Below are 23,152 nucleotides of genomic sequence, written 5' to 3'. Positions count from 1 at the left end.
AGGCTATTACTGTTATGCTTTCTCTTCCTCCACAAAATGGTTGACCATGTGGTGGCCAAAGCCTTCTCCACCCAGATAAGGATCAGGATGCTTTTCTCCAATCTTCAGCCTTTAATGAACCCATAAGCAACAGCAGCTGCAGCAGGCTCATTAATGATTCAAAACAGTAATCACTCCATCCACTGTGTTTTGTTATGACATTTTCGTATCCTAGTGATAGGCTTTCATTTTACATTGTGCTGCCAAGTCGTGAAAAATCTGCAAAAATGTCATTGATTCATTGTACGACATAATGTTATTTATATGAATATGAAAAATATTCACTTAAAATCAACTCTCTTATTACAAATGATCATCAAATAGTAAACAGTAATATAAACAAAGACCAGAAATGACAAGATTCAGATTTGGAACAGAATAAACATTTAATGATAAATAAGACAGGGTATGTTATTTAATAAAACAGAATCATGTCAACACATAACTAGTAGATAAATATGCAGGTCTACTCAATCACAGTGATATTTGTTTTGTTTTTTAATATATTAATTTGTGTGTGTGTGTGTGTGTGTGTGTGTGTGTGTGTGTTGCAAAATATCTGCTAGTAAAATTTCATATTCTTTACCTAAAAATAGTAGAAATCAACATTAAAATAAGCACTTGCCTGGTTGATTTCTATATATCGCATAAAACATTATGACTCTTAGACATTATGACTAATAGTAATTAATTGTTACTATTATATATAACTCAGACTGAGTTAGTGTAATTAGGGGGAAAAAAATAAGTTTGTCAAAGGCCACCAAATATTACTGAAAAAGTTGGTGGAAGTGGTATAAATGCCATGCAGATTATATACTGTTCTGATACCCCCTCTGTGTATAACAAGTATACAGTATCTGAGCACTCTAGCCCTTGGGAGTAATATACATACCATAGCATATATAACAAAGACAAAGTAGGCCTGAAATCATTCTGTAAAACTCTCATGTAATGTTTTTAAAAATATTATTTGGGGAAAAAAAAACAACTGTAAATTGTTTGCATATGAAAAGGATAAATTAAATGAAGTGCTAGAGAAGCAATTATTTGAAAATTAAAAGAAAAAAATAATCTTATACCTAAAGCTTATATGTAATTATTACACCCACAAAATGCATTATATCAGGTAGATCATTCATAATTATGGATAATGGGTTCAGTGTGTGACATTAATTTTTATTTTTTTTTTTTTTTTTGGTTTTCTGTTAGCATAAAGATTAGTTATAGAACACATGTAATAATATAAGTAATGGAATGACAATAAAGTGAAAAATAGGATAATTCCCCGAAACATGCTCCCATTAAAACTTCACCACTACCCATACATGGCACAATTTAAAATATATGGTCCTTTTATAATGTGATTTAAAGATAATAAATTCATACAGAATAAGTTACACTAATGCAGTGCTATAAGAGCACAATTATAGGTATACATATAGATATGAGAATCGATTATTAAGTGTCTAAGACACTATGAGAACATTCACATAAAATCAAGCTTTTCTGTTAGAAATGGACAGTAAATAGAAAATAAATCTCTTGGCTTGAATAATGCAGGTCTCTTCATCCCTGATGAAGGTCTTTGTGTCTCATACAAACTAATATCTGCAGATGTAAACACATTATTATTATTATTATTATTATTATTATTATTATTATTATTATTGTACTCTGGTGCTGTATATAGTTTAATATGATGAATTTCAAAATTAAAAAAAAATAAAAATTAAAAGTTATAGGTCAAAACATATGAAAAACCCTGTAATTCAGCTACGTTAGTCTTTTTTTTTTTCCATCTCAGATCCTTTAGCAAATTCACTGTTATGTCATGTCGAACCCAATCACATGAGGTTATGCATAACATATAGCAGAAATAAGCTTCTCAGGCCAGAAACTACAGAACTAAAGCTAGCAGATCAGACAGGGGAGAGTTTTCACAGACTGTATTTACATCATTTTTATTATATTTACCGTGTCTGGTTTGATTATAGAACGGACAACATAGCTTGTCTAAAAGATTTATGAAAGAAATATGTATTTATTCTCCCTTTTTCAACTGTTTGGAGTATATGGTCCCATGAAGCACTGCAAGAAAAGCACTATTACTACTTAATTATTTTAGCCATGAACTAATTATTACTGGTTAAGCATTTTAAAGGTAACTGTTGTCCGAATTTTATGTATCTGGACCCACATTTTTGTCATGGATTATTTAAAAAACTAAATATATATTTTTAAAAACAGTAGGGGGAGACAAATACATGTTTTTCCTATTACTGCTTTCCATGTAATAATCTAGTAATTACACTGAACAGTAGTAAGAATGTTGAATTGTTTGTGTTGTATTAGTGAGATTCATGCTGTTACCTGTAGTAGTTTGGTTTAAAAGGTCCATTCTTATTAAGGCCCATATACTTGGCCTGTTCATCTGACAGTTCTGTAAGGTGAGCATCAAAGTTGGGCAGATGCAAACTAGCCACATACTCATCTGAAAGTATGAAGTACAAAAACACACTTCATTATTTTATATATGTTTCACAGTTTAAATATTATAATAAAGCTTGCCCAGTAATGCTGGCTTTACCCATCTTTTTGGGCAGCAGGTAAACGTCCTGTCTGTAGCGGCCTTCTGGTGCATTGTACAGCTCTATTAGTGCAAGGGCCTGAAATATACAGATATAAAAACAAAATCGATATTTAATCAGTCAATATCTTTTAATTGTTTTATGTTGTTACTAGCATTCATAAAAAATATGAAACCTGTGTTGTGGCTGTGATGGAAAGCACAAATGAGGGCACAGTGGAGCAGCTCAAGTTCAGAAGGCGCCCCTAAAAGCAGAATATAATGAGCCATTTCCATCATTTCATGACATTTCTGGTACATTACTAAAAGATAAAAGAGAAATGATGAAGCACTTCTGCCAGCAGGATGACTCTTTTCCCATCAGGCCAGATGACATGGTCCACCTGAGAGCGCACTCTTTCCCACGTCAACTCCGGGGTCCTGAGACTTGCCTAGAGAAAATCACAGAGAGACACACAGAGAGACACACAGAGAGAGACACACACACACAGAGAGACACACAGAGACACACACACACACAGAGACACAGAGAGAGACACGCACACACACAGAGACACACACACACACAGACACACAGAGAGACACACACACAGACACACATACACAGACACACATACACATACACAGACACACACACACACACACACATAGGATTAACTTGGAAAGAGCCTTGCTATATATTGTTCGGTATAATTCAGGTGAACAACAACAGGCATTGGATATCTTCTGGACCCGGTATAACAAAGAAAAAAATATGACATATGGAAGCGTGCAGGTGCAAAATGCAATATAACTCACCACATCAATCTCTGTGTTCGAGTGGCCCATATTGCACACAATGCAGCCATTCTTCATACGATCCAGCTGCTCACGGGTTACCACATTTTTATTCCCTGCAGAAACAAATGTCATGAACCCAACTGAGGAAACAATATTGTAAATCTTTTAAGTGCAGCTAAAAGTAGCAGTGGATTGTGACCATAACTTTTTTGGGGATGGTGGGACAACATTAACAACAATATAACCTCAAAATAAATTGAGGTGAGAGGCTATCACAGTTCACATAAGCCATAGGCTACAATCTGGTGAATTTTCGCAGTAACCGCATAACAGTATTTTAGTATGTCATAACAGGTCACCCAGTTTGTTTTTGAGTCATTTTAGATTAATGTACCTTTGTTCAAGAGCAAAAGGTGACTGTTCTCACCAGCAAGACCTTGGTGGATGGGAATATTTTTAAACTCGCCCAAAATGGCTTTAAAACTGCAACTTTGGCAACTCTGCCATTAAGCTGTGTTCCTGATACTCCTCCCCGGAGCATGGGTCAACATAAATCATGACACAGTTGCCTACTACTGACACTTCTCTTTGTTGCAGTACAAATTTTATCCACTTGTGCACTACTGCAATAACAGCACTTCATGGAGCTTTCAACAGAAATGTGACCAAACCAGTGGATCACTGGCTTATATCTGTCAAACAACATCAAGTTCATTATCATTGCTCACACAAAAGAGATCCTTAGCATTTCAGCAGAATTTGAAATGTATAGAGACGTATGGAGAATGAGAACTTTATGAAGATTAAGATTTGCTGAACAGCTGGTACATGGAAGATCTGCCTTTGTATACATGCACAACATACATGAATACGTGCTTCCTTTCTCATATAGCCTACACAATTGATGCACTCTAAAAGTACAAATGGCAGTCACCTCTCTTCACCTTTTACAGCTCATGACCCTGAATGCAATCACGAGTTTTCCCTAGACAGTTTAATCAAACACTAGAGTCAGCAAGCACTCTTGAAAGGCTGGAAACAACAACACTGGGTGCTATGATTGAGCTCTGATTAAAGTTGCAAATCACAAGAGACAACAGAACTGGATGTTGCAGGGGAACATGGAAAAACACATGAGCTGTTAACTACCTGTGCATGTAATCACCATGTCCATTTGACGCACAACTTCATTCAGCTTGACGACCTTAAAGCCATCCATGCTGTAAGGTAACATCGTGTTAGATTAATATTTGCCTTTATGTATTATATAGCAGCAGCACATATGTTATACATACTAATAATACATTTAGCAACAGACAAGATCATGTGCAAGCAAACAATATAAATTCCTTTGACAGGTAAAATCTGAATATATAAAACATATAAATGTCATGCATGATAAACTTAAGTCGATATGCGTTTTTTTCTGATGTGAAAAAAAAATTTAAACAAAGATACATTCTGTCAGTGTCAGGAACACGGGAAAAAACGGACCCAGATGCAGGATAGACAAATAAACAGGGTTTAATAACAGAAGTACACAAAACATGACACAGACTAGAGACAGGACAAGACAACAGTAGATTCCGTGCGGCACAGTTAAATACCAAAGACAATGAGACACGATTAGGAACAGGTGTGGAGACAGGGAGGGGAAGACGAAGGTGGGGCAGACACGTGACGAGGAACGTAAACAAAGGCACATGGCCAAAAGGCCGGGCTGAGTCCTGACAGTCAGATTGTTTTTTCACTGTTATGTTGATAGAAGAACCAACAGTGAAAAACAAATAGAAATGTTTAAAAAAAAGCAACTGATTTGGCAATAACTCGTCTTGATCTGGCAAGTTATTCCTCTCCTGGCAAAATACATCTACATCTACACATACAAGGGGATCAAGTTGTTCAATAGGATTTAGACCTAGGCTCTGACTGGAGAATGCCAGAACCTTCATCTCCTTCTTCTGAAGTCTTGACTTGAATATGAGATTTGGGTCATTATTGTGCTGAAAGCTGAATATTTTCTCGAACTTCAGAAGTCCATAGCATGATTCTGCCACCACCATGCTTCACTATGGCTATAAGCCGCCTTGTTTTTGCACCAAACATATCTTTAAGGATAATTCTCCAAAGATCTGTCTTGGACTCATCAGGCCATAACATATTTTAAGGCATTGTATGTGTTTTTTGTTTGTTTTGTTTTGCTTATGAGTGATCATTACTTGTCAGATATTCCTACAGCTCTTTAAATGTTGCTTTAGGTCTCTTGACAACTGCTATTTTACTATACATGGCTAACACAGTGATGAAAGCTAGGCCTTTTGTTCCTGGTTCCAATTTTTATACCACAACTGACATGCAATCCTTGTGTTTACTTCATGCAGGAGGTAACAAAACCAAGATTGAAATTCAAATTTTAAAAAATATCAAAAGAAAAACACTATGTATCTCACCAGGCCTGGAGAGCACAGATAGGGTCTATCTCTGTTATACAAACAATGGCTCCCAGAGCTTTCAGAGCAGAGCAGCAACCTTTGCCCACCTACACACAGAAAATGGTGCATATTTAAAAATATACTATAACATACAGATAGCCAAGATTCAAGAAGGGAAGTGCTTTTGCAATGTGTCTTAAAATGAGCTGGTGTTGACTCACCTCCCCATAACCACAAACCACCACCTGCTTCCCTCCAAACATCACATCTGTAGTTCTTTTAAGACTAAAAATAGAGAAAATACAGATACCGATGATGTGCTGTGCTGTCAGAGCAGAGACACAACAATGTGACGGAAAGAAATGATGCACTGATGATGTGCCTAACATCACTCCCTTAGTTTTATTATACTTTATCCTATACTGAACACTTGTAGGAGGCAGCAGTAAAGGAGAAATCAGAATAAATTCTGACAACACTGACCTGTGATTACTTTGGAAACCCATGACCCTCCATTAGAGAAACAATTTGTACATTACAAATTACCTAGCAGCCTGTATAAAAAGGGTCACTTGGCCTCTGTGGTTCGTTAAACATTTTGAATTTGCATGCAGTATAAAATCTGAACAAATACATTTTGAGCTCAAATAAACAACTATGCAGCACTGTGGTACATTTATGTATGAGGCTCTGAATAATGTTTAATAACACAAATGTAAATGTAAATGTACTTAGTGGGGAAGTAGTGCACATTGGTTGCACATTAGATACAAAGGTACAGTGAGTAATAATATAATGCGTTTTCTCTCTAAGTTAATACAAATACTTGTAATTGTGCTGATTACTTTATTTAAGAGGTCACTTGAGATGAAAAACATGTCTGCATATAAATGTCAACTTGGATCTCATATGTTCTGTCAGTTGGAAAGTTAATAAATGAAAAGCTCTTTGGCTCCAAAAAATAGCTAGGATATTGTAATATGCCTAATATTAGAATATTTCATAAAATATATCTGTAATGAGATGGTTTCATATATTAATTGAAGATAAAATATTCCCTGGTGACAAAAATGTTGAGATGACTATCCAGGTAATTGGTCTTAATTTGTAGAAATTTGGCCTTACCCATCCAAGATGGACTCCCTGCAACAGTAAAGGTTGTCAAACTTCTGCTTGGTTACAGAATCATTGACGTTCATGGCAGGAACACACAGTTTTCCAGCTTTAGAGAGTTGGTAAAGTCTGAAAACATGAATGGTTCATAGCAAAGCATGGTGAATGGTGAATATAATCTGTTGCTTTTGACAGACATTCAAAGGAGAATGTATCACATATTTCAGCTCAGAATTTTTTTTAGTTCTAAAAATGATATACTGGGTATAATGTAAGGATTTTCCTAGGCTGCTATGCAATATGTTATTGAGTAAATGTTCACCTATGAACTCCAGTGACGCTCTCCTCCACAATTCCTTGAATCTTCTTAAACACACTGGGGTACTTTTTATATACCCAGTGTGTGAGGTCACCACCATCATCCAAGATCTGTTAGCACAACAACCATTTATGCAATCAGTCAAAACATCAGCATTCAGTCCTAAAAAATCCTAAAAATACTAATCACTATCACTGGGTGCTATCAATAATAATATTAAGAAAAATAACTCGTTCAAATCTCTGAACCTGCAAATCTCTGCAGTTCAATATAAGGCATTCGGCACATTAAGAAATGTTCTGACTGGTCAAAGCAAAAGAACCGTGTACCATGTTTGCCTGCCAGCCTTCTGTGTTGACACAGCGATCAATACACCACCAGAAATCATCCTCAGACTCTCCTTTCCAGGCAAATACAGCCACTCCTATTAAAAGAAGGCACAATATTTAAACAGGTTTACCTCAAACATATAAAGTTGGCTACACAACAACCTTATTATAAAGCATCCAAAAATGTTTTTAAATCTAAGTAGGTGCGACCCACACAGCTCAGGCCATCACATGCATTCCATGTGATAGGTGCTTAAATGGATGTATAGGCATAATAGACTTAAAGGTTTTAGTGCAGTGGTGGTCAAATTCTGGTCACATGGAGACAAAGCACGGTAAAATTTAATGTTTACTTTGCTCTACTGCATGCACATTAACTCTACAGGGAAGTATAAAGTAGGCCTTACCTATTTCTGCCAAGGCAGCAGCCACCTCATTCTGAGTAGAATAGATATTGCATGCAGCCCAACGACACTGAGCACCTAGAGCCACCAACGTCTCAATCAGGACCTGAACAAATCACATAAAAGCTAATTAGGAGACATTCACAGAATATCCATGCCTTCCATACATCCATCCATGTAAATTGGGGCCTAATGAAATAAAATGTTCTGAGGAGTAGCTAGAATTACTGATGCCACAGTAACAAGCTACTTTTCTACTTTTACAGGCAAAACTAACTAGTTAGGTATTTCCCCAAACTGTTTTTGATGATTATTGTTTTAGAGGCAACTTACTCAGTGGGTTAAAATAGAAAACTACTGTACCCTTGTTACCCATAACAAAGCATGTAAATTAAATTTTGCACAATAAAAAAAAATAAATTCACTGTAGCTTAGAGCATAGCTATTTTATCAAAATAATGTTCTGGCCGCAGCTTAGCTACTTTAAAGCTGGCTTATGACTGTGGAATTTCTGCAGCTTTTTAGGATTAGTAAAATCTTAGGACAGGTCTTCAAAAAACTATGTGATTATGTTCTTCATGTCAAACTGATTAAGAAAAATGACTACATCTGCTTATATCATCAATCAGCTTCAAGCTGGCTTGAGGCTGAAAATGGAGCTTTGAATCCATAAGGACAGTTTTCCGTCCTTAGCATGCTTTGTTTATTTTCTTTATGGCCTCTATTGTATTTGTAACTGTCCCATGAGATTTGCTTACTCCTACACTGCCATTCCATTGGGGCTTTAAGGCAAGCATCGTATTATAATTAGAAGCATCAGTCATAATTTTAATAAAGAATTTCTGACAGGACAATCAAGTCAAAAATCACAGTGTATAGCCAGTTTAAACATATATTAATTTTCAAAATAGCTTCCTCAACACTGCAAACAAATTTTCATTTAACATTTTTGAATGAAGAAGTAGACTTAAGCTAAGAGGGCTCTTTGCAGAAGCAGCTAAGCAGAACATACGGCTGTCTGCGCGGTGATGTGGGTGCAGCCGACCACTTTGGCCCCGGCTAAAGGCTTCTCTCCTTGAGCCCTCTTTCTCAATGAGATCAGAGCAGACATGTCTGTGAAAAATGAGACAGACCCATGGGTTTTATGATGAGACATAGGATCAGACTGCAATAAGTCATAGACTACGTAATTCAAATAACTTGACTCCTTTGTCCTGCTTACTGCTCACTTGTCCACATGTAGAAGTGTTTCTTATTTAAGCTTTAAAAGAGAAATTCATGTTCTAAACACATGTATGGAGACAGGGAGCTAAACAATAAGTACAACTAAATACTGCTGCCATGAGCAGCTGTTAAACGGTCCTGGCGGGTCAACAGGAGAGCACAATACGTCACTATAATTAGAAGTACAATACAAATTTCTTAGCTTTATTCCATGTTCCTCACAGTTACTAAGGTATTATCATTGATTCTCAGTACAGTGCAGACTCTGAAATGTAACATATAGATATAACAACCCATGTTTATTCTTTATTAATAGATAATGACAATAATTTATTCTGACAATTTAATTATAAACAGACCAGTATGTGTGTTGTATATGCAGTGCAATTTTTAGAGACTATTAGAACTATTATGTGGGATACAAGAGACAGACTCACCTTGCTCTGCAATCTCTATCTCCCTTCGGCCAAACTCGGCCTGCTTTATGTTTTTGACACAGAAGTCACTGCTACCTTTGGAGTTGAGCTGAGTTTTTTCTCGAGGAGTTGTTTCATCGTCTGAGCTGTCGGTGTACGAGGCAGCTACGGGATCAGTGCACAGGGACAAAATGTCAGCAGTCATAGCAACATCATTTTTTAAGACAGATAAAGGATCGATCTATCTATCTATCTATCTATCTATCTATCTATCTATCTATCTATCTATCTATCTATAATCCTACATTTTGAAGCAAGACTTTTAATTAGTTTAATGTTTATATTCTAAAAAATAATGTACACTGTATACACTATCATAAAAATGTATAATGTTTAAGAATTAGCTTTGTTTTTAATACCTCATTAATATACATAAAATTCTATTTAATTCCTTTAGCAAATCTACTCTTGTCAGACTTAATTACTAATTAAGCCACAGCCTAACAGTGACTGCTTTAACATTTAAAACAACTTCAATGATAATCGATATATAAGTAGTATATAATCCAAGCATTACGCTTTATCTCACATTCCCTTATATATTTTACATAACTATTCCCTTATATATTTTACATTGTGTTAGTGTTCACAATCCAGTTGTCATAAATGTCTATGATTTTGCTCTATCCAGGCTTTCAAAGGAAAAATAAAGCAAACTTGTTTAAAGCAACTTGTTTAATCAAACATACTTTTTTTGATCAAGTCATTCTGCAGATCCCAACTTGGAAAGAAACAAATAACTAAAGATAAGCAGGTGCCAACTTGGAAGGAAGCTCAAATCAGAGCACAGAGTAAGCAATAAAGGTGCCCTTGGAGTAACTAAAGCCCCAACAGTGGTTTTCTGTAGTTCTGGGATCTAATCTCATATCATTTGATCACTACACATGAACAGAACTGCCACTTAATCAGGTAAACTTGGTGCTTGAAAAGAGCAAAATTTTATAGTGCCTAGACTTTGGATTGGAAAACACAGTTTTATATAATTTAGTGGCAGTTAATTTGCAGTTAGATATGTGAGTGTGTTAACACCAGAGCTGTAGCTGTCAGTGGATGACTGGGAGATGGAGCGAGACAGGGACCGGCGGCCCGTCTTTGTTGGGAACTTGCTGAATTCCTGCTTATCCTCTTGGTTGGCGAACTGAATCTGCTGCAGGGTCAAAAAGTATTGCCAAGTTAATCAATGGTCAATTGATCCTATTAACAAGTGACAAAAGGGTCATTATTTTAAAAGTACCACAGCTAGAGTTATTCAGTAACAGCATCTAAATGAACTACTAGGTAGAGTTTAGTATACAGTGGTGAAAACATGACCCTGAAACCTGAGTGCTATGTGTTCCATGTATTGTAATGGTTCGCATTGCGTGGCAAAAGTGCAAAATATGGGTATTATTGGGTAGCATGAGCCAGTTGTTTCAGTTCCTATAAGTGTTTTAAACAGTCTATGCTGTGAGCAAGGATTACCGCATACAGATCCATTTTGTATACATATATACCTGAGGGCCTCGCTAGATGTTTTTCTAAATGTTTATACTTCACTGGGCTACCTGTACCCATCTGCCTGTACTCTGTAAGCATTAAGTCAGGTGCAAATAAATACATAGTTCATCTGAGTTTTAGGAACTGTGACTCTTACCAGCTGTTTGCAAGTCAGTTCTTGCACATTGTTCTTTATACACCAAAATCTAACAATTGTCGAGCCAACCAAAGAAAAGACATGGGTCCAAAATCCAGGTAACCCAATCACTCAAATAACTTCAGTAAATAATTAAATCTCTGTACACAACTGGCGTCACTGCTAGCAATAGTTGATATTTTGCCGACATCTGCAGTTGCATTCGTTTGGGATTAACACTCCTATGTGAAAGTGCTACGTGAATTAATTTAATGCTGTTTTCTATTTTGTACCTGTCTTACTATCACAATCCTTGCGCTTCTTTTGTAAGATTTTGCTTTGAACTCTAGAACCAAAGTCAGAGAGCAACTGATCATAGTGAACAAAATGCTTTGTCAAAGGCAAGCAGAAGTCAGACATTATCAGCAGACACTTTTAAAAGAGGACATGAAACATAGAGGACATGAAGTTTAAATTGAGGAATTTTTGCAATAAAAGAAAAGTGAACAAATGTCTACATTGCTGAATGCAACAGAAGTGGTTAAAGCAGTAGTTTGAGATCCAGGAGAGAGAGATGGAGCACTCCTGAATAAGTCATGTCCACAACTGAAACAAAATTGATTCATCTCTCCAGGACATTCATAGGGAGGAGCTTTGCAAATAACAAATAGAAACACTTCATGTCCAGAAAAGCTCCAGGAAGCTGGTGATTCAGAAAGACTGCATCCAAAGCAAGTGTCAGCTTACAGCAATGCTATTGCTTTGGGGAAATGGCAATTAAAATTTAGGCAATATATTTAGTCCCAACTGGAACCAATCATGAAAAAAATTGCAGGCACCCTTGAAAAAAACAGGAACATAATGAAGGTGCAGAAAGTCCATACCTCTTCTGGGAAAAAGCATGCAATGCATGCAAAAATATATTTGTCCATAAACAACCCACCTCAAATTTAATTATTCAAATTGGTCACACAATTGTAATGGCTGCATGACAGCAATGTTGACCCAAGAACATTAAGCTAAGTAAAAGACCTGTGTGTTATCACTCAGCAAAACTGCCCAAGTAGCTTCAGGCTTCGGCGTCTATCTTTAATATTTACAAATAATTTACTGGGGTGTGAAGTTAGTCCCTGGTCTAGCACTAAACAAAAAGCTAGTTGTGAAATGCCCCTGTGCAGCTGAACAGAGTTTCACAAGTAACTACAACAGATGGGGAACTGGGCATCAGCACTGAAAAAGCCACTGTTTCCAGTCTCTAATTGATGATGATGCCTGATGACCATGAGTGTGTGGAGTGTGACAAACCTGGGAACATACTACAAAGAGATCCTTATTTAAGCTTGTTTACTAACGGCTCATCCACTCTTGAGGATGGAGTTTTACAAGGAAGGATACATCTTGTCTTAGCCAAAGAAACTACGGCTTCAGGAAGCAAACCAAAAAGCAGAACTGAAAGCCTCAAACTAAATATGCAAGCCTACTACAAACAAACGTGCAAACATACAAGCATACACGATTTTGGCCTGCCATGGAATTACACAGGTTTTGTAAAAAAAAAAAAAAAAAAGAGAAAACATTCAAGCAGTCTTTGATGCTAAACTTGCAACCAGAGATGAGAAAGCTTTACTAAAGACATACAATCAAGTCTGAATGAATGAAATCGAACAACCCATTTCTGACTTCAAACAAATACAACAAGAGTCAGCAGAAGAGTAAAATGGAAAATGCCATTTAAGTTAAAGTTTGTTGTAAGAAAACTGGACGAGCAGCTCCTGAAAGTCTGCTGCTTTGTTCTAACTAGAAAATATGGATAGGAACCAAAATGTCCATTGCTGAGTGCAGAACATTCACTGGCATCCCAGACACACAAATGAAACTGACAAGACTAGTGTGAAAATCTCAGTGTTTAGAATTTTAAGTGTTCTTATTCATATATTAGTCATTAGTGATCATTTATTCATCTCATACAATCAAATAGGGATATTATTAGAATTGAAGTGGATCTTGCCTGGTATATATTGCTTACTGTATATACTCTGTAGGTGTAGGGCTGTTCATTTATAGAAGTACCTTTTGTACACCAATATCTAAAAGAGAGGGAAGGAGTTGAGACAGGAAAAGCAATACACTGCAGTGTAAAGTTCACATATTACTGAACTATGATTTCTTGACTGTCGGTCCTGGGCAGGAATTTATACCTGTTTAGATTCAAACTTTTCTAACACATGTGATTCATCATAATAAGAAGTTAATCATGGTGCTGAGCTTGGGTTATACTCTGTGCCACAATTTACATTCTCCTTGTCTCCATGTGAATTTCTTCAGGGTTACTACTACAGTGCTACAGAAATCCTGACCAGGGGGATGTGGTTACTGATAATGAAAGAACGAAGGAATGAACAGACAAACAAATTAACAAACAGATGAACGGCTGTAAAGGGCATTGTGAAGTAAAAAAAATAAATACAAAAAATCGATTCCAACCACATGTCTGAGCTGTTATGGAGTCATAACTGAATGTTCGATCTATAAAAGACAGTTGAAAAAAAAAAAAGATGAAATATAAGAGCTGATGGTTACATAACAAAGATAATTGTACATGAAGCTATCACTTGAGAGTGAGACATCGTCATCTTGATATCATGGGGCATGCATCCATAATGCTGATCATTAAAAAAAAAAAAAAATTGACATTAATGGCATTAACCATATATCACCTTTGTGGCATTTGTGGCAACCAAATTTACACCACCATGTACACAGCCATGATCAGTATTTCAGTTCATGTTGGAGATCTGTGACCTTTACATGACTGCATGTAAATGTGAATGCGTGTGCTTTTCCTGAACCAGCGGTCCTTATCTAATCGAATGTTGTATCTCTACTATAAACAATTGTAGTTCTGCATAAAAGTATGGTGATTTTTCCGATTCAGAGAAATGTGCGGACAAGAAGTTGAAAAGAAAGCCTTCAGACATGAAACATGACTAAATAGAGGTAAAAATTTGGCTTCCATGTTTTCGGAGAAGGAAAAGGAAGAAATGGACTAAAATAGTCTAAAATCCCAGTAACAGTACATAAATATGTGTAAATATTTTTAATTCCATGGTTGGTTTAGTCATGAGGATAAAAACAAGAGAAAGCTAGAGGTGTTTTGAGTCAAAACTGTAGGTAATTTTGTGCAAAGTTGACATAACATGCAGCTTAAGGCTTAATATTTCATACTTAACAAATGAAATCCATGACTTTGGGTTGAAGTCTGGTGTTCCCATGCTTAAAGAAAAGAAAGTTGTACTAATGAAGGAAAAACAGTCACAATAAATGACCAAATTAAAATGATGTTCATTTAGGGAATTTTATCAAGCTTCATTAATCGAGATTAGCGTAAAACAATAGTTTGACAAGGAAGAGGCATGTGATAAATGTACTGTCACTGGGTGGTAATAAAACCTGCTCATTAAACGTACAACTGTATAACTCAGCTGATGAGGAAAATCTCATTTCAAGGAAACTGAAAATCTAATTAGGTTCGGCTGATTCAACGAGCCCGGTCTTATTCGATGTCTGTACAAGTTAGTGGACCAAAGTTCCTAATAATTAATTGTGGTGCACTAAATGCCTCATTTCTAAATAACTAGAAATAACTTTGCATTCTAGTTGCATTTCAGAGATGCAGCACAAGATATCAACACATACCTGCATATGATCACAGTCATCCATGTTCCCTGCCGCAAGGTCTAACTCCTGTACTCACTCTTGTATAGTTTTAACAATATATATAAACATGACGTTCCCACAGGGGGAGGTTCCTGAGGACAGTGATCTTTATGACTAAAATATCTGTGGGAAATGAGGGATAAGTATATACCATTCCTGAATCGAGTGCACTCTTTTCCACTCTGCAATCATTTCCCACACACAAAACCACAAATACAAAACCACAAACATACCATCTCTCACTTACCTGCTGTGGTTATACTCTGGTCCACTTCCACTATGCAAATTCTAGGTATGTCAGTTTGTGGCAGTTGAGTGACTTATATTATATTAAACCTCAAACCTCTCCTGCTGAGCAGATAATAAAAAAGGAATCAGGGGCAAATAAACCTTGTTGCTCATAAAGCATTTCATTTGGATTGCACACATATACACGCAACTCAATTTTTTTTTTTTAAACAGGCCTGACCCACTGTAGAGTTATTTCAAATTCCCAGGCTCCTTGGTGTAAAGACAGAAGCTAACGATGCACTAGCAGAGAGCCAAGGTCATGTTGAGCAAATGCTCCTGAGTTAGTTACTGTGCCTTGTTAATATCTGCTACTGTTTTTGCATTCAGCCATATCCCATAATTCCATACCTTGGGCTTTCAATGTAGAAACCATAGTTGGAAAATACATAAAAGGTGATATAACAAGTGATATGATTATGAAATATAGAAATGTCCTTGTGGCAGCCACAAAAACATGTTGTTGTGTTGTGTTATAGGCTCTGTACAATGCACTCGGACATAAAGTGCTACAGCAGGTAGAAAGCACAACGTCTATTGAATCAGTCTAATCTGGGGATTTGCATAGACTCACGCCGTGGACTACATGGCATTTAGTTTTTCCTGCAAGTGAGTGCAAAAAGGTGCCTGCAGCATCAGGGTCATTAATGCTAGGCTATAAGAACATCTTCTCTCAGGCTTTCATGCTCTGCTGCCTCTTAAAATCCATCTAAGCTAAAGTGAACTAAATTAAACTGTCATGAATGGCAGACACAGAGATGAAGGTTCAGCTCACTGAAAACAATTAAGGTAAACAAACCACAGGCATTAAGCAATTCTCAAATACCATAGGCAGGCAATCTGTTAAGAGACATGAAATATAATAGTCAAGGTGAAGATTTGATAGACAAAAGACACAACTAGACAAAATGGACAATGCAAACAGCTCTGGTGTTGTGGACATACATGATTTAATGATTTAATTTTTGCCAAATGTTTGTCCATCCAGAACTTGAACAAAAACTTTGGAGCCCTGAGGTTTTATAGGGATCTAAAGTATTTCAGTGGCAATGAAGTCTTTAAAACTTTCCCCCAAACACTGATGACTTAACGAGTCAAAAAATCTCCCAAACAGCCCCATTTGCAGATAAAATCTTTTACTGATAATAACATTCAGTGAATTTATTCCTGCACACCCAACCCAGGTTTGTCTTTCAATTAATTATGTTTCATTATCTACATACTATATGGTGCTACTTATAATGATTCAGTATCTTGAGACACTTCTGCTGTCTAAATAATTCCAATGCTAGTGAACTTGATCCTAGTCTATGTAATTAGTGTATATATGGGGTCATTAGTTTTAGCACTGTTGTGTTTGTTTTATGCTGCATTTGTTTTAGTGAAACAAGATTTCCATTCATACACGTCTGTCTTTAAAGTTTTGCAGTATTTGCTGTGTATGGATCCCTTGTATGGAGTGTCCATATCACCCTGGATATTACATCATGATCTTGGAGTCAACACATCTACAGGTTAGGATTTTAATAAAAGTCTAACCGACTTATTTTCAGTTTCTCTGAAGTCAGACACTGGATGAATTCTCCTGTCTTGCACACAGTGTTATTGAGATTGTCTTTAGTACTGCAACCCTCACCATGATAAAGCAGTTACTGTGTAAGTTAAGGTTCATTCCTTCACCTTCAGTATGCAGTTTTACTTGTTGAGAGTTGCAGGGGATCTGAAGCCAAACACAGGGCACAAAGCAAGAGAAAACCTCAGATAGAACACCTGTCAATCACAGGGTTTGAGGGTTTATGTACATTGTAGCATAAAAAAAACAAATATTTATTCTAGAACAACTATTAAATGACACTTGTTCCAGGAAATTACTATAAGGTTATAATTAGAAATGGTCATTTTCTATGATATTTGTAACTCATCTGTCCTTTTTGGGATTGCACTTGTAAATGTCTTATTATTCAGTTTTACATCTCAAAATATTTATATATTATTTATTAACTACAATCACAGTTATGTGGGAATCACAAGTTATGTTATATTGAGGAAGGCCTTGACCCACCAATTCCTCTTTGGAGTTGGGTAACATTCTCTTTTTTGCTTTACAGTTTCTCTATTTAACCTCTGCTTCTTGGAGGTTATGTGTTCGGCTCCAGTGCTGCTAGTCAGTCCAATTCAGGCTCAGATATAATGAGTACTGCTGACTGTAGGCTGACCTCAGAGGTGGTCCCAGAGCTACCAGCTTCTACTCTTCATATCAATGTTCTGCAGTTTCATGGATCAGACTGAATTATGTTTTTCTTCAGCTGTGCTAATGGAACACAACCAACAAGCGTTTGAGTTGAATGCTTTGCTGACTTCTAGGCATGTGAATTCCCAGAGTCACTGGCTTGCTTCACTGACCCTGTTTCAACCTGGAACCCTTGGTGCCTTGGCAGCCAGAACTTCTTCTATTGTTACAGCCCCAGGTTCTGTGCCTACAGCACCAGCTTACCAACATCCCTGAGTCTGTTGTTTACTACTTTTGATTTGACCCTTGAATGTTTTTTAAATTCATTAATATGGATTACGTTTCAATTCATCTCTCAGTTTCATGTCTACAACAGCTTTAATAACTAGAATGTGCCTATTAAACATGCCATGAGTAAGCGTCAACATCCTTTCTCTTAAACCTGCACAAGTTATTAGACTTCTTTCTCTGTGTTCAGCAGTTCTGGAATTCCATGAATTAATGAAATGAGGCAGGCTCTAGACCATCTCAAATGACTACTTACGATGTGAAAGAACACTAATAGCTAAGTAAACCTCAGGTTTTAAAGAAAGCTTGTAAATTTGAAACCATATGCCCAAAACATAATAGGTCTATTCAATTCCAATACATTGCATCCAATATCTGCCCTACAGACTAAATGTTTGAATCATAAGAGACAATTTACTGTTAAAACATACTGTTAAAACATGAGGAATGCTGTTTTACTGTTCCCAACCCTAGAAAACATTACATATTAGCTTTGGAAGAGGTGGACAAGCCAAATCTAATTTAATATCTCTAAACTGAGTTGACCTTGCTGTACAAAAAAAAACAAAGACACAGATTTTGGTGTCAGTAGAAAATATCTGAATATCTGAAGCAAGGTCAAGGTCAATGATGAGATCTCAGTAGGTAGAGCTGGACTATGGCCCTATTCCAACTCTCAGTCTGAGAAGTTTGAGGGAAAATGTTCCCATGTGAATCTGTGTGTCATATTTCTTAGTTCAATGCAACACTCAATCTCTTTCTCTCTTTCTCTCTCTCTCTCTGTTACCAAAACTGCACCCTTGTTGAAGTTCAACTCATCCAAATCACAACAATACTGCTTATACTAAGTCAAAAATGATCTCCCTCAGATCTTGTAATGAAAGGGAATAGGCCTAATGCTTACAAAGGAAACAGTGTGTTTTGTTAAGGCCCCTGTAATTTTCAGAACAGTGATGGGTAAGCTTTTTGCCTGAAGGTTTAGAAAGTCTTGGACTCCATGTTATTTGATAGACCTGTTGTAAATTAGTGCTGGTTATTCAGGGGTGGAAAAAAAAGTATATATGACAAGGTAGCTATTAGTTCTATATTAAACGCACAATGAATATGTCTAATTATTACAAAGCTAAAAGTCAAGTTACAAATCTAGATAGTGATCTAAGAAGAACTAAGAGGGATTTGGGTGTTTATTGCTTTTCTAAGTGCTTTACAAAAGTAATGTTTTATTCCTTTCTTGATTCAGAAACATTATGTGTAATAAAGGTCACAACTTATAAGACTGTTGGTAACATCTTTATTATATATGAATTCACTCAGTCTGCAAACATGTGGCACTGAATGTTGAAGGATTCTGCTGTTGGATCTGTTGTGTAACCAGCTAAGAAGTGGAGTTATTACTCCCACGCAGACACATGGGTGCGTGTGGACACACATACACTCACATACACACACAAGCTTCTGGACACTTGTTGCATTAATTAGATGCCAGCAGGGTAATATTTACTTATATAAACTGCGAGTTTGTATGCTATCTATCTATCTATCTATCTATCTATCTATCTATCTATATGAAAGAAAAAAGAAAGGTGTACTATATATACAAAAGTTTGTGAACAATGAACCATCACACTGATATGTGCTTTTCAAGCATTCCATTCCAAGCATAATGACCTGCACTTTTCTGGGAAAGCTTTTCACTAGATTTTGGAGCGTGGCTGGGGATGTTCATTCAGTCACCAGAGCATTAGTGAGGTCTGGCACTGATGGTGGGTAAAGAGGTCTTGGAGGGTTGTAGGCATACCACTTCATCCCAAAAGGTGTTCTCTAGGGCTGAGGACAGGGCTCTATGCAGGTCACTCAAGATCTTCCATGCTAACCTTACAAAAGCATGTCTTAATGAACCTTTCTTTTTACACAGTGGCATTGAACATGATCGAGCCCAAAGACTTTGGGTTGAAGTTGAAGTTAGTGAAGGCAAATTGTAAAGCTACAGTATGCAAAGACATCTTATACAACGGTGTGCTTCCAGGTTTGTCGCAACAGTTTGGGGAAGAACCACTCGTGTGCTGTACAGTGTGTTACAGATAAAGAATGTTACATATTAAGGCAAATCAGGTTTGGTATTCAGTATAGTGTGATCAAGTGACACAATATAACGTTTAAAATTTAAATATTAAATTACTCCTCAGGCAATACTCCTCAGGCAATTGTGCAATGACTAAATATGCATTTACACTCAGTTTCTGCAAAGTCACCCATGGAGAAGAGGTTTGGCGATTAGAATCATAAAACAAAGCTATGGGTAGTATGGGATTGGTAGCCTAGTGGTTAAGCTGTTGGACTACTGCTCGGAGGGTCATGAGTTCGAATCACAGGTCCACCAAGCTGCCACTGCAGGGCCCCTGGAGTAAAGCAAACCATTTTTACTTAACCCCTGAGGGTTAAGTAAACAAAATTAACCCTTAATTGCTCAGTTGTATAAACTGAAATGAATTGTAAGTCACTCTGGATAAGGGTGTCTGTTAAATGACAGAATGTCTGCTAAATGACAGAAATGGTAGATATTGCAGATACACAGCAAGAGATTAATATTAAATGAGACATCCGAACGGCTCTGTGATCTGTGTGACTTTGAAAGTGCCAGATGGGCCGGTTTCAGTATTTCAGAAACTGCTGATTCCACACACAATAGTCTCTAGAGTTTACAAAGAATGGTGCATAAAAACGTTGAGTGAGTGGCTTACCTGTGAATGGAAATGCCTTCTTGTTAAGAGAGCAGAAAAGCATCTCAGGATGAGGTTCCACTCCTGTCAGTCATGAACAGGAATCTGAGGTCATCATGGGCACAGACTCACCCGAACTAGACAGTTGAAGATTAGGGAAAATACTTGTTCCAGTCTTCAACTGTACTGTTTCAGTGACTTTGCACCCATGACAGCCTGAGATTCTTGTTCTTGGCTGCTGTTAGTACGATGTGCACAAGGTTTGGTGCACTGTGTGTTCTGAGATGCTTTTCTGCTCACCATGGTTGTAAAGAGTGCTTAACTAATCAAGTTACTGCATCCTTAATTCAGCTCAAACTAGTCTGGTCATTCTGCTCTCACCTCTCATCGACCAGGGGTTTCAGCCGGCAAACACTCTGCTCAAAGGATGTTTTCTGTTTTCCAACATTCTGTGTTTTGTGTGAAAGTCCCAGGAGATCAGCAGCGTCTGAAATACTCAATGCAGCTCATCTGACACCAACATGTTGGATTTTATATACACACACACACACACTTCTTAATCCGTAATAATAATAATACTCTTATTAATTCACTTTATGGAAGGTGTAAAAAGAAAGCTATAAAATCTGCATCCTAACCCACAGTCTCATGATGGAGCATTATTATTATATTGGCGTTAATTTTCACAATCACTTGTTGGAAAGTTGTTCTGTGTAAGACATTCATAAGGAAGCAAACTAGAAAAACCATAACAGTAAACATTTCCATGAAAAAACCTCCATGCAGTATCTTTATTTTGAGAAACGTAAACTTAAACTCTAATCCATCACAAGCACCCAGTCTGAAGATGAAATGTTCAGGTCTTCTGTTCACTGGACTTCTGTGATTCGTTGTTAGAACTAAACCTTGATGTTTACCTTCAATCAAGGGCTTATTATAGTCGTAAACAAACAAATAAACAAACAAACACAGCTGAGTTGCAGGGACTAGGATTAAAGTTGAATGTTTTGGGTCTAGCTGCTGTTTCTGAGAATCTTCCCAGTCCCAGCAACAGTTATTATTGGTGTTGTGAGTGAATCCACCGCAGTGTTTACAGAACACACTGAGCTGTAGCTTGTTCTTACCTTCTTGAGGCTCTTGTGTGTGCTGACCGCAGTGAATGCGGCGGGCAGCTCTCCGGCGCTCGGCTCGCTCTTTTTACACACAGTGAGAGCTGAATATTTCTCCGCCACATTTTCACTCTCCTTAAACTCTTTACTGGCCTGTTTTACCTCCGACTTCGCGTCCACGACGGAATCAGTCATGACAGTATATTAATTCGCGCTTTATAAGATGTAGGCGACAGCCGGTATTTCACACCGTATCAGACTCGGATACTGTAACCTTCTGTGATGTCCTCTAAGCCTTACGGGTTATAAACGAGAGGCGAAACACACGGAAATAGAGGTAGGAAGAAGAAAAAAGAATTAAGGTGTCGATACGGACGGACAGCTAGATCTATTTATCCACGGAGTGATTTTGCTGTGAAAACGTAGATTATTCTGTCCGGCTCGCGATAGGCAGCACCAGCTGTGGGCGGGGCTTAAAGGCAAAGCACCCAAGCACCTGCACGCAGAGGAAGCGCGTGGGATGGGCGTGGCTTTCCGTTACATCACACCATCAGCGAAGACGTTGCTGTAAGCATCAGTTTAGGTTTTGTCCTAAATAGCGGCCTAAATCTTCCGTGCTATATATATAAAAGTGTGCACTCTGGTGACGTCAACAAAGTGCAAAGCTCATGTGAATCTTCGATTCCTCAAGGAGCCATGTGAGGATAAAAACAAGCATTTGGAACACAGCGCGTGAGAGTCTGTTCATCCTGTGAGGCGTCACACCGACCATAACATGAGAACAGCTAATATGAACAGACCACAGGTGTTATTACCTCAGGTACCATACCACAGGTACCATAACACATGTGTTATTACCTCAGGTACCATAACACAGGTACCATAACACAGCTGTTATTACCACAGGTACCATAACACAGGTGTTATTACCTCAGGTACCATACCACAGGTACCATAACACAGGTGTTATTACCTCAGGTACCATACCACAGGTACCATAACACAGCTGTTATTACCACAGGTACCATACCACAGGTACCATAACACAGGTGTTATTACCTCAGGTACCATAACACAGGTACCATAACACAGCTGTTATTACCTCAGGTACCATAACACAGGTACCATAACACAGCTGTTATTACCACAGGTACCATGCCTTAGGTACCATACCACAGGTACCATCCTTCAGGTACCATACCTCAGGTGTTATTACCACAGGTACCATACCTCAGGTACCATAAAACAGGTACCATACCACAGGTGTTATTACCTCAGGTACCATAAAACAGGTACCATACCACAGGTCACATAACACAGGCGATAATAGGTAAGTGCCTGCCCTCATTATAACCACATGATAGTGATGTTGCTTTTATACAATTTAAACAAGAATTTTTTGAATAACTGACATTTTAGACACAGTATGGCCAAATAATTTATTTTTGCTCAGCACAGCATTGATAGCTTGTCATATGATAG

General features: G+C 37.4%; 1 protein-coding gene across 3 annotated transcripts; it reads right to left on the bottom strand.

Moving 5' to 3' along the window:
• Window positions 1–406: 406 nt before the first annotated feature.
• Window positions 407–22,120, bottom strand: ahcyl1 (adenosylhomocysteinase-like 1). Of its 3 annotated transcripts, none has more exons than XM_060881250.1 (17): window positions 21,686–22,119; window positions 10,736–10,853; window positions 9,668–9,811; window positions 9,019–9,119; window positions 8,010–8,112; window positions 7,603–7,697; window positions 7,277–7,383; window positions 6,967–7,083; window positions 6,063–6,126; window positions 5,860–5,948; window positions 4,559–4,629; window positions 3,428–3,522; window positions 2,962–3,060; window positions 2,806–2,874; window positions 2,630–2,708; window positions 2,413–2,533; window positions 407–1,650 (listed from the first exon to the last, which is right to left on the bottom strand). In XM_060881250.1, the coding sequence occupies exons 1-17, from the start codon at window positions 21,863–21,865 to the stop codon at window positions 1,644–1,646; spliced, it is 1,659 nt and encodes a 552-aa protein (XP_060737233.1). In that variant the 5' UTR covers window positions 21,866–22,119; the 3' UTR covers window positions 407–1,643. The 3 variants fall into 3 exon arrangements, with proteins under 3 accessions (XP_060737233.1, XP_060737235.1, XP_060737234.1); XM_060881252.1 differs by lacking the exon at window positions 21,686–22,119 and adding an exon at window positions 15,015–15,080; XM_060881251.1 differs by lacking the exon at window positions 407–1,650 and having other exon boundaries at window positions 2,409–2,533; window positions 21,686–22,120.
• Window positions 22,121–23,152: the final 1,032 nt, after the last annotated feature.

Source organism: Tachysurus vachellii, chromosome 11, assembly GCF_030014155.1.
Source record: "Tachysurus vachellii isolate PV-2020 chromosome 11, HZAU_Pvac_v1, whole genome shotgun sequence".
NCBI lineage: Eukaryota > Metazoa > Chordata > Actinopteri > Siluriformes > Bagridae > Tachysurus > Tachysurus vachellii.
Note: the sequence above shows the minus strand (reverse complement) of the source record. Positions and strands in the feature narration are given on the sequence as shown.

Coding starts and splice junctions, on each gene's coding strand:
- ahcyl1 (XM_060881250.1), bottom strand. CDS start 21,865: ATGACTGATTCCGTCGTGGACGCGAAGTCGGAGGTAAAACAGGCCAGT. Junction 7,698..8,009: donor TGCTGCCTTGGCAGAAATAG/GTAAGGCCTACT, acceptor TTCTTTTAATAG/GAGTGGCTGTATTTGCCTGG. Junction 5,949..6,062: donor TGGTTTGTGGTTATGGGGAG/GTGAGTCAACAC, acceptor TTCTGTGTGTAG/GTGGGCAAAGGTTGCTGCTC.